At 39.9% G+C, this 12,988-nt stretch overlaps 2 protein-coding genes across 2 annotated transcripts in view; one reads left to right on the top strand and one right to left on the bottom strand.

Annotated features, from left to right (window-relative positions):
- The window catches only part of myo6a (myosin VIa), a 168,968-nt gene extending 162,071 nt beyond the window's left edge, over positions 1-6,897 (top strand). The window contains exon 34 of the mRNA XM_042391332.1: positions 3,365-6,897. Coding sequence (XP_042247266.1) covers positions 3,365-3,564 — 200 coding nt within the window. The 3' untranslated portion in view covers positions 3,565-6,897. The remainder of the gene's footprint in view (positions 1-3,364) is intronic.
- Positions 6,898-6,903: 6 nt separating this feature from the next.
- Positions 6,904-12,988, bottom strand: part of LOC121882774 (titin-like) — a 54,850-nt gene continuing 48,765 nt past the window's right edge. Inside the window, exons 16-17 of the mRNA XM_042391216.1 lie at positions 12,504-12,588; positions 6,904-6,948 (exon numbers count right to left, since the gene is read on the bottom strand). Coding sequence (XP_042247150.1) covers positions 12,549-12,588 — 40 coding nt within the window. The 3' untranslated portion in view covers positions 6,904-6,948; positions 12,504-12,548. The remainder of the gene's footprint in view (positions 6,949-12,503; positions 12,589-12,988) is intronic.

Here is a 12,988-nt window from a genome sequence, read left to right as displayed (position 1 = left end):
AGTGTATATGTGTATAATTTGAGGATTTTTATACCAAAATGAGTGCATCTGTTTAACCTGTGCTGTTGGTTTGGGACACTCATAGTTCATTTCTCACTACCTGTGGAGCTAGCTTAATGTCATCGCTGCTGCTAGCTGTCGTTTCTCTCTGGAATATATGTAATTTGTCAACCAGCCAGAGCTGACAGATGTCTGTCTAAGGTGGCATGTGGTTTTAAAAAAAAAAGTTTTGGAATAACAATGATACAAATTCGCCTCTAAACTGCAATTTCACTGGTTTACAGCAAGTTACAGCACAGTGCAGAATATGCAGAGTGATGTTTCCCCTGTTGGCCCCGCCCACGAGTTCCTGCTCGGCCCATAGACTTTACATTGTGATGAGGAAAGTTTTACAAATATAAAACCTCCATGGCTCAAAAATTGATAATAGAAAGAGTCATAATTGGCATTGTTTGCAGTTCTACGTGTCCTGTCAACAGTTTTACAGACGTCTCTTTTACAATGGTGGTCTATGGGGAAAATGGCACTTGGGCCGCAGGGGGATTTTTCGCTGCAATACTGTGCGTGACCACTGGGAAAAATTGGCAGCAAGGCTGAGAGGTGGAGCCGTATCCAGCTCTTATAATACATCCCTGGTTATCCATGGCCAGATGATTTCTTGGCTGATAGCAGTGACTTCCTGGAGTCCCGACAGCACAGAATGAAAGACGTAACGATGAAAGAAATTAATAGTGGCAGCAGGGAGAGAGGGAAACAGGGAGTGGTGAAATAGCTGGGAGAGAGGGTTGGAAGGAAAGAGGATGTGAGCAGAAAAAATGGAGCAAAATCAATGAGTTGATCCTCTGACAGCAACAGAAACAAAAGAAATCAAAAGTGGCACTTCGTTGGCAGAGGTTAATAAATGTTCAGGAATTTGACTTTGTGACAGTGCAGCAGATTTATCATCATCATCTCTGGTCGCAATGCACCGTCAGGTGGTTCACAGCGGGGCAGCAATCAAGCATGTGAGGTTTTAGGAGTACTGTGTTGGACATCCAGTATGACTCATCGATCAGGATTTGTGAAGTTTTCCCACGACGGCGCCACATTTCAGCTCTCATTAGAACATGACGGTGACAAATACGCTGCACATACTGACTCAGATTACTTCATATGTAGTGCAAAGAGCATTTCAGACATACAGTTCATAGAAACACAAGATATTTTATCTAGTGTTTCCCCCACTTGGAGACATGTGTAGTGCCCAGTTTTACAACCTGCGCTACAAAACCATAAATAAGAGAAATTCAGTCATGAAATGTAAAAATCCAACTGAAATCCCAAAAGTCATCCCTTGTATTATATGGGCACCCCAGGTTCCCAAAGTAAAAATCCCATTAATTTTCCTACAGACAATATTACGTGACTCACAGTTGGAGCTCTTCTACAGCTTGGTTTGTCATGAAACTCTCCTGGTTAAATCATTAACCCAAAAGACAAACAACTGCATTAGAAAACATAGGCAAGGCAACTTTATTTATATAGCACAGTTCATACTCAGGGCGATTCAAAGTTCTTTACACAGAATTAAATACAAATATAAAAGTTAACTACGACGAGTCAGAATATAACACCAAAATAAAAAAGTCGTTTTGTTCACCCATCTGTGTCGGCATATGTGTGTTGAGTGATAACCTCACGACTCCTACAAGCATATTTTTCTCCTTTTTACTTAGAAGATTACAGTCGTCTGTGGACTGCAGTGTTTTTTTGTGAGATTTAGTTTTATGAAATCACGTCGGCAAACGTGTGATTTAAAAATATGTGGTTGTCAATCTTAAAAAGCTCATATAGTAGTGAAATAGTTGTTGTTTTGGAGCAGCAGTGTTCACCGACAGCAGCGGTATATGGGTGAGTAACTACCTCATATAATACTTGGCTAACACACCGCTGGAACTTGATATCGCCTAGATGCAGACTGTTATTCTGACTGAATTTAAATTGGGATCGTTGAATGTGTTCAGAGAATGAAATATGTAGTCTGCAGAAGTTCAATTGTTCTGTTGTGCACTTTTTACTCAGGATACATAACAGCAAAGTTGGAAATTCACCATTCTTATCAACTGCTTAAAGATACTTTAAATAATTACTCGTCAGATGAAGATTTGACACAATGGATAATATAAAAAGCTTTTAAAATACAACACATTGTTAAAGATGAAACCAGTGGTTTCCAACCTTTTTGGCTTTTGACGTCTTACAAAAAGCAGTGTGTAGTCAGGGTCATATTTCAGCAAAAATCAAAGATTGCAATCTGCAACCTCACCATTAGATGCCACTAAATCCCACACACTGTATCTTTAAGTATCTGAATACTTCTTCCATCACTGTCCCAATTTAATATAATGTTGATTTAATGCTTACATGCTAAACATCAGGTGAAATACAGTATCTCAGCATGCTACAATAAGGATGTTGTCATGCAAAATGTCAGGACATGCTACAGTCACATGTGAGTGAGTGAGTTGAGTTAGCATGCTAACATGCTTAAGTTAGCATGTTAACAGGATGAATGCTAGAGTAAAATGTCTGTGATATATTCAGAAATAAGCAGATAAACTTGATCCTAACATGCTTAACGCCGGAGTGAAATATCTCAAAATGCTACATTTAGAAATCAAACATATTGAATTAATGCTTACTTGCTAAACATCTGGGTAAAATCTCTCAATATGCTACATTTATTAACGTTATCTTTAGCATATTAGCATGGTAACATGCTAAATCTCAGAGTGAAATATCTCAACATGCAACATTTAAGAGTTTAAAAAAATTATGTGCGTATTAGCACAGTAACAAGCTAATAGAGTAACAAAATTGTACACTGGTAGTGCTAAAGATCTAAGAATAACAAAGTTGTATCTTAGTTTTTCAGCCATCCAACATTTTTTTGTGCATTTAATGAACATTATTGGCTCACATGGAGTTAAGAATTAGCTATAAACAGATGATGATTGTAAAGCAGGAAAATACTGTTGTTTGTCAGAATACGACACCCAAATCATTGTTGCCAAAGTGGTTGGAAGAGTTGAAAAAATTGCCGACATATTCCCCGATATTTCCTTGTGGGTCATACTCATTTGCCAACATGAAGTAGCCTTAGAAACCCAGCAAAGAATTTCACTGAAGTCTTTTTGATGTGGAAGAGTTCACTGGGTATTTGCTCAGGTTTGGGGTTCAAATGGAAGTAACATCTGTGCTTGTTGCCATCATTAAAACAAATTGTTCAGTTGATTCCAGCTGACTCTTTATCCCTCAACTCCTCTAGTAAAAGATTAAGGCAGGTTTTGTGACGCTAAACATGTCGTATGTTTTCATTTTACAGGAAAGGACGACATGGAGATGTGCGAGCTGAGTCTGGAGGAGACGGGCCTGTCGAGGAAGAGGGGAGCCGAGATCCTTCCCCGGCAGTTCGAGGAGATCTGGGAACGCTGTGGCGGGATCCAGTATCTCCGCAGCGCCATCGAGAGCCGGCAGGCGCGACCCACCTACGCCACGGCCATGCTGCAGAGCATGTTCAAGTGAGGGAGCCCGGGGCCGGGGCCTCTCGCTGCAAACAAAGGGACGAATGCACCAGCTACCTAACACAGATGGCGTCTGAGCACACTGCACCAGGTTCTGACTGTAGGGCATTCACGTGAACAGCGATTTTTCTCAATTGTCCTTTTGTTTTTCTTTTGTTTTTTGTTCTTGCTGGCTTTCAGTTCCTCAAAGGGGAGCAAGGGGAGGGAAGTTTTGCATTGAACCCTATGCAGAAATCATACTAAATGATTACATCCAGTTGTTTTCCAAGGAATTCTGTTCTCTGTAACATTTCTGCACGTCTTAACTACGAGGCCTTAATACTACTTTAACAGGGTTTAATTGCCGTAAGTAGGACTTCTTTTTTTTCTTTTCTTTTTTTTGGTGTTCAAAGCTGCCTCCCCCATACAAGAAAACTTTAAATTCCTCTGTAATTATGCATTCCTGATTATTACACTGAAGTCTCACTGGTGTGTTGCTTCCATCTTAACAGCTAGCTGGTGATCCCTCTCCGACTTAAAACCTGCTGTTTACATTGTCTTCATGCGGTTCTTACAGGGCAAAAAACTTGCACAAGGAGTTCAGCTCTCACCGTGAGGCAGTGCTGCATGAGTGTCAGATTATTCCTCGTGACTGCACTCGTAATTCAGTCAAATATTTGCTAATACTTACTTTTTTATTTTACCTTTTGTCTGTCGAACCGAATGTAACTTGAGACCTCGTTGATTTGTTCATGTAGTGATTCCTCTTTTCTCCTCATCATGTGTGATTAAATGTGTAAAGCTAATGAGAAAGGTCCAAAAATGTTTGAGGCTGAGACCATAGATGGCTCTGTAAAGCCATCGTTGGGGTTTTTTTTTGTTTTTTTGTTTTTTTGTGGCCAGAGAAGTAATTCAGCTCTGTGATTAGTTTTTGTCAAGCAAAGCAGAAAATGTGAATTAATTATGCAACTGCTGAGATGCACCTCTACGTGGGATGTTTGAGAGCAGATCAGCACTGCAAAAGAAATATCTTCAATAAGTCATTTATACCATCTTTAGGTTTAAAATTTGATCTTTTTACATGATGAAACATAATTTGCCAACACAGTGATTCCCAAGGTAGTTTCACATGTATTCGCTGACGCTAACTTGAAAAAAAAAGTTTAAAAAATCACTTCATTTGGCTGTTTGATGAATAAAGTCACTTGATTCCAGAACATGTTTAAAAATTTGTATTATCTCTTGTCGGATTCATTCAGTCGGACATTTTTTCTGCTGTGTAAGAGCTTATCGGGCACGTCATTAACTCTGTACGACGCACTGGTACTCATCTTTGAACTGGAACCTTCAGACAACACTGAATATTTTCTATACAGCAAGTACAGTATGTGAAGCCAACAGTGATACTCCAACTGGAATGTAAAAGTTTATTTTTTGAAAGAACAGTTTCTACTTCAGTGGCTTGGGCATGTGTGAGATTGTCAAGAGAAGCAATAAATCACGCAAACTAAGCTAAAACGACCTTTGCCTTGTACATAAGAATTTTCAAGACAATCTGTTATGACGTCACACCTGCTCTTGTTCACCTGAGGCTGCCGAGTTTGTTCCTGCGCTTTCTATTTTCTGTGATGCTCTGCACAACACAAAGGTGACTTGGATTGTCTGAAAGCATGAATACTTGTCTTGTCGCAAAGTAGCTTATCCCCTTTACAAATGGCATTAACATGCAGGTGAGCTGGCTTAAAATCAATGAACGGATGCACCCAAGATACACAAGGTCTGATAGTCCTGCAAACAGTGACAGCAAAGACAGAAAACTTTGTCTGGGCAATCTGCAGGTTAAAATATGTCAGTTATATTATACCTAGACCTCTAAAAAAACTCTTTTCATCCAAATTTAGCCCCTACATCAGATGTACTGTAGTAAAGGAACTGGATACTAGACTCAAAGATGGCGCCCACTCCCTCAATTGAAAATTGTTTGCCTTGCACATAAGCCAAAAAAAAAGTTTTCCAGCTACCAGGGTTGCCTTTGCATTGTGCAGCCCACTGCACATGCTCATTAGCCTTGACCCGTAGACTTTACATTGGGATGACGTCACAAACTTTAAAAATCTCTTGTGTAGTTTTATGAATATAAAACCTTCACGGATTCAAAATTCATAATACGAACAGTATTATTTTTAGTTTAAGGTGTCCTGTCAACAGTTTTACAGATGTCTCTTTTGTAATGTTTTTTTTTTGCTTTGCTGCAATACCGTGAGCGGCCACTAGGAAAAATAGGCAGCGCTGTAATATATCCAGGCTCTCCACAGCTGACATATTTAAGCCACATTTTTCAGTCTTCCACCTCGTACCTGTTAAATAGAACACGTTCGCTTCAACTTTAATCAGTTCAGCTGTCTACACAGACCGTTTAACAGCTCGCTCTTTACATGCGTAACTGCAACCTAAAGCATGTTTTTAAGGCTTCAGCCAATGATTTATATTTGGCTATAAAACACTGTTAAAACACTTTGAAGTACATAAGGATACACATGGTGTGAGACCTGATAAAAGGACTTCAATAGCCATAAAAATATTTTTACTTTTTTAGGCAGCTGTCTAACTTGCATTAGACTAGTTTAAGAGCAAAGTTTTCCTGAAACCTGCTTCAAGGCTGACTGTCATTGTCGCTGTGATCATTTGCTGTTGTTACGACAGACCAGTAACACTTTTTTCTGACAAACAACATTCAAATATCACTGCTTTTTACTCTGATAAAGATGCATTTCCTCACCTCAACATGAAACGTCGCTGTTCTCTCGCTGGTTTTTCTTTTGATTTGCTGTTTTCTGCTCTTGCTGGCACTACATCTGACATCAAATAGTGACACTGAAGGAAAAAAACCCTGAATTTCAATGATTTGAACTGCATTTTAAACCTGATTCCCTGATTGATTTGATTGTGATTCCTTTGCTTAAAGCATAAATCAAATGTGCCCCAAATACATCAACAAAACTTACAAAAACAGAAATTACGTTTGATTTACACAGTCAGGAAAATCATGAAAAATCAAACAAGACAAACGTTAAGAAATCTGGATCTTGTTTGAACTCTGTATGGATGCACGTTAATGCCAAGTGTGAAGAGGCTGTTGCAACATTCTGAGCTTTGCCCATAATTGAGACCTCATTACTGGTTTAACACCGGAGCGATGGCCTGGAAATGTACAAGAAAATGTCCTGCGTTTGCTTCGATCTGTTTCTCTCCACACATTACAATCATTCCTCGGGAAGCACTGCCTTTCTCCACTGTCATTTTTCTAACGCTGATCTCTCTAACAGACGAATAAATGCATTCCATGTTTCACTCACCTCTGCTCTTTCTTTGACTTCGTTTGCGTCTCATGAACAACTCGATGCTGCTGTCAGACAAAAACAAAATTTCTGCAAAAAGTATGTTTTTAAAAAAAAAAAAAAAATGAAGAAAATGCTTTGTCTTATTCAACAGTTTGTATTTGCTATTAATCATGAAACAGAACACATAAATGACAATTTAACATTTTACATAAGAAAAGAAAAATTGGGTTTTTTCCCCCCCCAGAAGCAGCGACAAACATCAGTATATCTGTTGACTCAGAAAGATAAGTTGACTGTTTATATGAACTGTACAAGAGAATATGACGACGACGTGTGAGATCTTCTAAGTCATGAAAAGGTTGCATTTACACAAGATGTAACTTCACATTCAGACTGTTTTCAACCTTTCAAAGAGAAGGTACTTGTGAATGAAACGTAGCTAAACCTGAGCCAAAGATGAGATTTAAGAGTCGGATATACGCCAAAAGGGACGGCGGATTAGCAATCAGATCTTTTTTAAATTACCTCACATCCAATACATTACAGCCCTTATAGTGGCCAAAGTTGAAGTTTGATCCCAAAAATACGCTGAATACTTTCACAACAAACAGCCAGTAGCATTCTGGCAATCACAGGACGCTCAGGTTTTGCTAGTTTCCAGTTAATCTTGTGCATCTCTGAGTTTCCAGATCATACAAAGACCTAAAAAATCTAGAGCACTGCAGAAAATAATTACCCCTCATGTCCACTGGATGCGGCTACATCACTTCCTGGTTGTGACATCCCTGCCGTGGTTTGAATGTCCACTGGAAGACTTCAAGTCAGATGTGTAGACATGTTTTTATGTTTTACAAACATAGCAGAGCTCTTGTGTTGGATTATATATTGCACAGGTGTTCCTAATAAAGTGCTCAGTGTGTGTACATTCCCAAATAAATTTTCAGTTTCAGACCTGATATGTTAAGATGACGAAGGACAGAAAGGAGGGGACACACAGGTGAGAATGGCAGTGGGGTGTGTCCGTCGTCATTGCAACTGAGCTGAAAAGCACCGCAGTCACATCCAGTGGACAGTGGAGGTCAAACAGTGTACAGACACCAGGAGGGCTGTTTCACAAAGTCTATTTGAGAGCACTACTCACAAACATCAGTGGTGTCATGTTTAACCAAAGCTCGTCCCTCACAAACAGCAGATACATTCTCAAAGTCCTACTAGTTTCTTGCACACTTATACATGGGAATCCAATAATGTTGTTGGTTTTGATTAGTGAAATGTGTCAAAATTAATGCAAGAGGAACTTACCTCATGGTGCAGTTTTGGTGAAATGGGCCCCAGGTTGTTAGAAAATACATTTTTTCGGTTGTTTACAATTGGACATAGTCCACAGATTTCTAATGAGCTGTTATGTAAGATGATAATTCTCCTCATTTTATGCTCTAGATCAATGGTTTCCAGCCTTTTTAGCTTGTGACGCTTTAAATTAAGTGAATTAATGGCCCTTCGAAAGGTAACGATTTCTATGAGCTGTGAGCACGTCAAGCAAACAAAGTGAGATTGATTAATTATAATTTAATTTTTACTGGCCTTGAGAGGTAAAAAAAATCTATCCAGTATTTTGCAGACACAAGCAAAGATAAATGTCCTAAAATAAATAAATAAATAAATAAATAAATAACTGGATTTTATGGAGCAGAAATGTGTTAAAAACATGTTTTGCAGGTTGGGAACCACTGTCTGAGTGTCCCTTTGCAACACATACAAAGTGATACTTATCTCCAGTCCCAGTATATATGAGGTTCAGGTGTCCAGAAGGGTGAGCAACATGCATGTATTGTTTAGCTTGCAAGGCGTATCGGAAAATAATGAAATGGAGGCCAGTGGAGAGGTTGTGGATCAACAAACGGATATCTGATGTGAGGTTCCTTTACCTTCTATATCTGACAGATTGTTTTCTCATCATTTCAAATCACATCCTGTGTATTTTTAAACAACCTATTCACTACAGAAACACTAACTGAGTCAGCAGACGTGTACAAAAACAGTCCAGGGTCGATCAATATCCGCCCGATCGATGCTGCAGAGTCGTCCGTTGAGCTCCTCTTCATCACGCAGCTGTGGACGAAGGTTGTCCGGCAGTTTTAAAGTGGCCTAAATGTCTGGTTTTTTTCCCCCAGAAGGGAGATCGTCCTCTGATATGACGCTCAGAGCTCTGAGGAGAAGCGTACAGTTTGTCCCGCCTGTAACCTCTTCAGCTCATGGTCATCTGTGATTTTTTTTTTTTTTAATCCCAACATGTGAGGCCTTGACGAGTCCCGAGTTCCTGCTGCTGAGTCCTGTTTCATCGAGTCTGCGGGGGAACGAGACTGATATTAAAAGGGTGGCTCCACTGATTTTACATGTTGAAGTCAGTTTACGAGTCATGGGGAGTACTACGCTATCTCTGGATGCAGTTGTATGAGAAAATAACCCTGATGATATCATAGTGATGTCACCAGGGATATCTCAGCTTGTGCCTAGACGCTACAGAAAGGAAGTCTACGTTACAGACGGGGTGTGAAGTTTAAAAACGTGGGCTGGAAGGATCTAATGGAAGTTTGTCGTATTCTCCCATGTGTTTCCTGTGTTTCTAGTCCCCTGTTTGTCTCCCCATGTGTCTGTCTGTGTGTGTGTGTTTGTGTGTGTTAGTGGCAGCCACGGCTCCTCCTTCCTCTGGCTTCTCTCTGATTACTGCTGATTCACAGCACCTGCTCTAATCAGCACACCTGCCATCCATCATCTCATCAGCTTGACAGTACATCTTCCCCGGATCATCTGCCGCTCTTCACCAGATCGTTCAGCCTGCTGCAGCGGTCACATGCTCTCTGCCGCTCAGTCTTTTTTAATTGAGTTATTTCCTCGTGTTCGATACTTTGTGTGCTAGCGTTAATTCTCCTCTGCTGTCAGGATCGTCACCACCTGGTTACCTCTGCCTGGCTGCAGATCAGCCTGCTGCCCACACTAACTCCCTCTGACCCACCTCAGTATACTCCTGTTAGACTGACTCTGTCTGGCCCCCCACCATCACCATTCTACCTGCTCACCTGCCTCATCCCCTGTGTTGCAATGAATCCCTTTCCACATATAATATTCAACTGTCTCCTAGTCTGCATTTTCGTCCACTCACACCTAGAGAGTTAGAGTTAGCTAGAGACTTGAAGTCAGGATATCTCAGCCTCTGCTGCTTCCATTTCTTTTTGCAAATCTTTCTCTTATACGTCCCCCAACCAAGCGAGCGCACTCCTTTTGATAATTTCAAAAATTCAGAACAGGAGTTGAGTAGCTGTCCACATGAATTGCCGAACTGTTTCTTCTGCACATTATGTTTGTATATTCACCAATATTCATTTTTGTGTACTGCACCATGATGCAATAAATTGCTTTTCTATCCTGACGATAAGAACACGCTGCAAGTAAAACTCCACATTTTGGCCTAAAAATGTCAATGGAAAATGTTAAACACTATATTGGTTGAAATTCAAAGGATCTGTCTTCTTTTCATGGTTTGGTTTATAAGTTATACAAGTATAACATTGTACTCATAAAGTTAATTGCCGGGATCTGGGAACACAACAACATTGCTCCAACAAAGTCTGGTTTAGATAAACTGGTTTGTTTACAACCTGTGTGATGGTTTTTCTTAACACTTTTATTTTGGGACTAAAATTGAAAGTGAACACACCCGACATGTCGCTAAGAATCTGTCATTGGACAGAAAAACTGCACGCACACAACTACAGTAGCTACAGTAGCTCAAAGTTTAAAAAAAGAATTGTCTGTAAGCTGTAATGGATGTTTACAACAAACAGTTTGGGGTCTTAATTTTACCATTCGCCTTTGTTTTCTGTTCAAAATAATGTTGACTTCTTTTTTAATGATGTCAGCATGTTCCCAGATCTAACAAATTACCTTTTTAATCAGTAAAATGTTGTTATTATTACTGATAGAAACAACTACCAAACCTACAAAATTAACATCCAGGTTGTAATAAACTGAGTTATATATTAACATCACATATTTCTGTCATGACACAATATTTTGAATCTTGTGTTAACATCTCTGACAAATGGTGATTGTGGATTGTGAAATTTTAGAAAGATTCATAAAATAATTTATAGAATAATCATTCAAAAACACTTGTGGGCTCTCCAAATATCAGAAAGATATTGAGATATATGAGACAGTTTGGGTTTCTCGCAGCATCTAATAAAAGAGGCACCTGCTTCCCCTCCACTAATGTCTGAGGAAATACTGTAATTACATTTTTATGAAACATAATGTTTCATAATTATATCACGCTTCAGGGAAACCAAGCAGTGAAGCTACAGTACTTCACGCCGCAAAAGCCACGTATTTAATAAGTGAGTCATCTGGTAACCACGCTGATAACGAGATAAGATGCGTCAGGATCTGACTCATTAAACTCAGGTGTCAGTGGTTGATTGATCGCATTGATTGAGTTTTTACATGTTGGGAATAGTAAAACAAAAAGCTCAATCATGTGCTAATTTCTGAGGAAAAAAAGGGGGAAAACCCTGCAGTTAGTTGAGTTTTTCTAGCAATTTCTAGAAAACTGCTCTGAACCAGTGTTGCTGTTTTCTTTCCTGCAGACAAGTTTTACATTTTTACATGTTAAGCTCCAGGTTACACTAGCAATTGATTGAATTAAGATTGAACACTGCCTCTATTTTTCCTAGAAAATTATGTGGTACTTTCCAGGAAATTATTAGGAATTTACAGACTTGCAAAGTAAAGTGCTATCAATGTTCTCTGTCTTGTAAATTTGGATCCAAACTGCGTCTTTCTCCCTTAAACTGTATCACTGGAAGCAGTTTATCTTCAATTTCTCTCTTTTCATTTACATGGTTCAGCTGTGCAGCTGCAACTTCAGGGCTTCAAAGTCTCTTCCTGAATGTGTCACAGAGTAATTCAGGGGCCAACAGAGTAAATAGAATAAAGATACTGTACCACAGTGTGATTTGTGTAAAGGTGGACAACCCCAGTAGCGACTACAACGCATCAAATGTGTTTGTTCAGAGCAGAAAAGCTAGCGAGACGTCCCTCTCTGAAGCTCCCTCGCAGCTCAGACCACAAAAGAGGATCACTGAGAAGCAGACTAATCACCCCGAGGTGAGACGTGGACACGGGACAAATCCTAGTGTTTACCCGTCAACGGTGGTTTCTTGATGTTCAGTCCCCCTCCATCCTTTAGGAGGTTTAATTACTCACCATTCAGCTCTGTGTCTGCTTAAACACACAGCTGATGTAAACCAATTTGGGATCTGACTAGCAGGATGGATTACTGCCCAGCAATCTGTCTAAATAAAATGATCATTGGAGGATGATGGTGTGCACATGTTTGTTTTTGGGTTTGGATTTAATTTCCACATCTGTGCAACGTACAAACTTTGGGGTTTTCTCTGGATCATCTGATAACACTATCACCTTACTCACCTCTAATTTATACAGCCAGGCCTTGCTGAGTGTGCATGGTAGTTTTAACCAGCAGTAACACATGATTGCGGGTTGTGGGATTGTGGGATTTAACCAGAACAACCTCGCTCCTGGCGACGAGCCCCCTTACCTTTTGTAGTATTCTCAGGTGCCGTCCAATCCCGATATATATTTCTTAACTGGCGAGGCCTGGGAGAGAATATCTGCCTTTGTGTCTGTAAAAAGAGAAAAATGAAGCAGGTATGAAAATGAACTGCAACTACAGTAATTCTGCATATGTGCTGCGACAGGAGTGCACCATGAAGCCAGCGGGAGGACTCTCTTATCTCTCTGTCTGAAAGAGATTCAGGGAGCAGACACCAGTGGAGACCTGCAGCAGACCGCAAATGTGCTGAAATACAAAAGAGCAGAAGAGAACAGAGGCTGTGGGGGGAAAAAAAAACCTCCCAACAGGGAAATCACCTATGTGAAAATACACAGACAATATACCTCAAGGTATCCTTTATTGTTTTAGTCCTCTGTCAAGCACCACATGTCTAACATATGTTCACCATCCCCGACTGATCTAAAGCTTTTCATTCAGATTTATCTTCACACAATGAAACAGTCCCTTCT

This window comes from Thunnus maccoyii, chromosome 17 (genome assembly GCF_910596095.1).
Source record: "Thunnus maccoyii chromosome 17, fThuMac1.1, whole genome shotgun sequence".
Classification (NCBI taxonomy): Eukaryota; Metazoa; Chordata; class Actinopteri; order Scombriformes; family Scombridae; genus Thunnus; species Thunnus maccoyii.
Note: the sequence above shows the minus strand (reverse complement) of the source record. Positions and strands in the feature narration are given on the sequence as shown.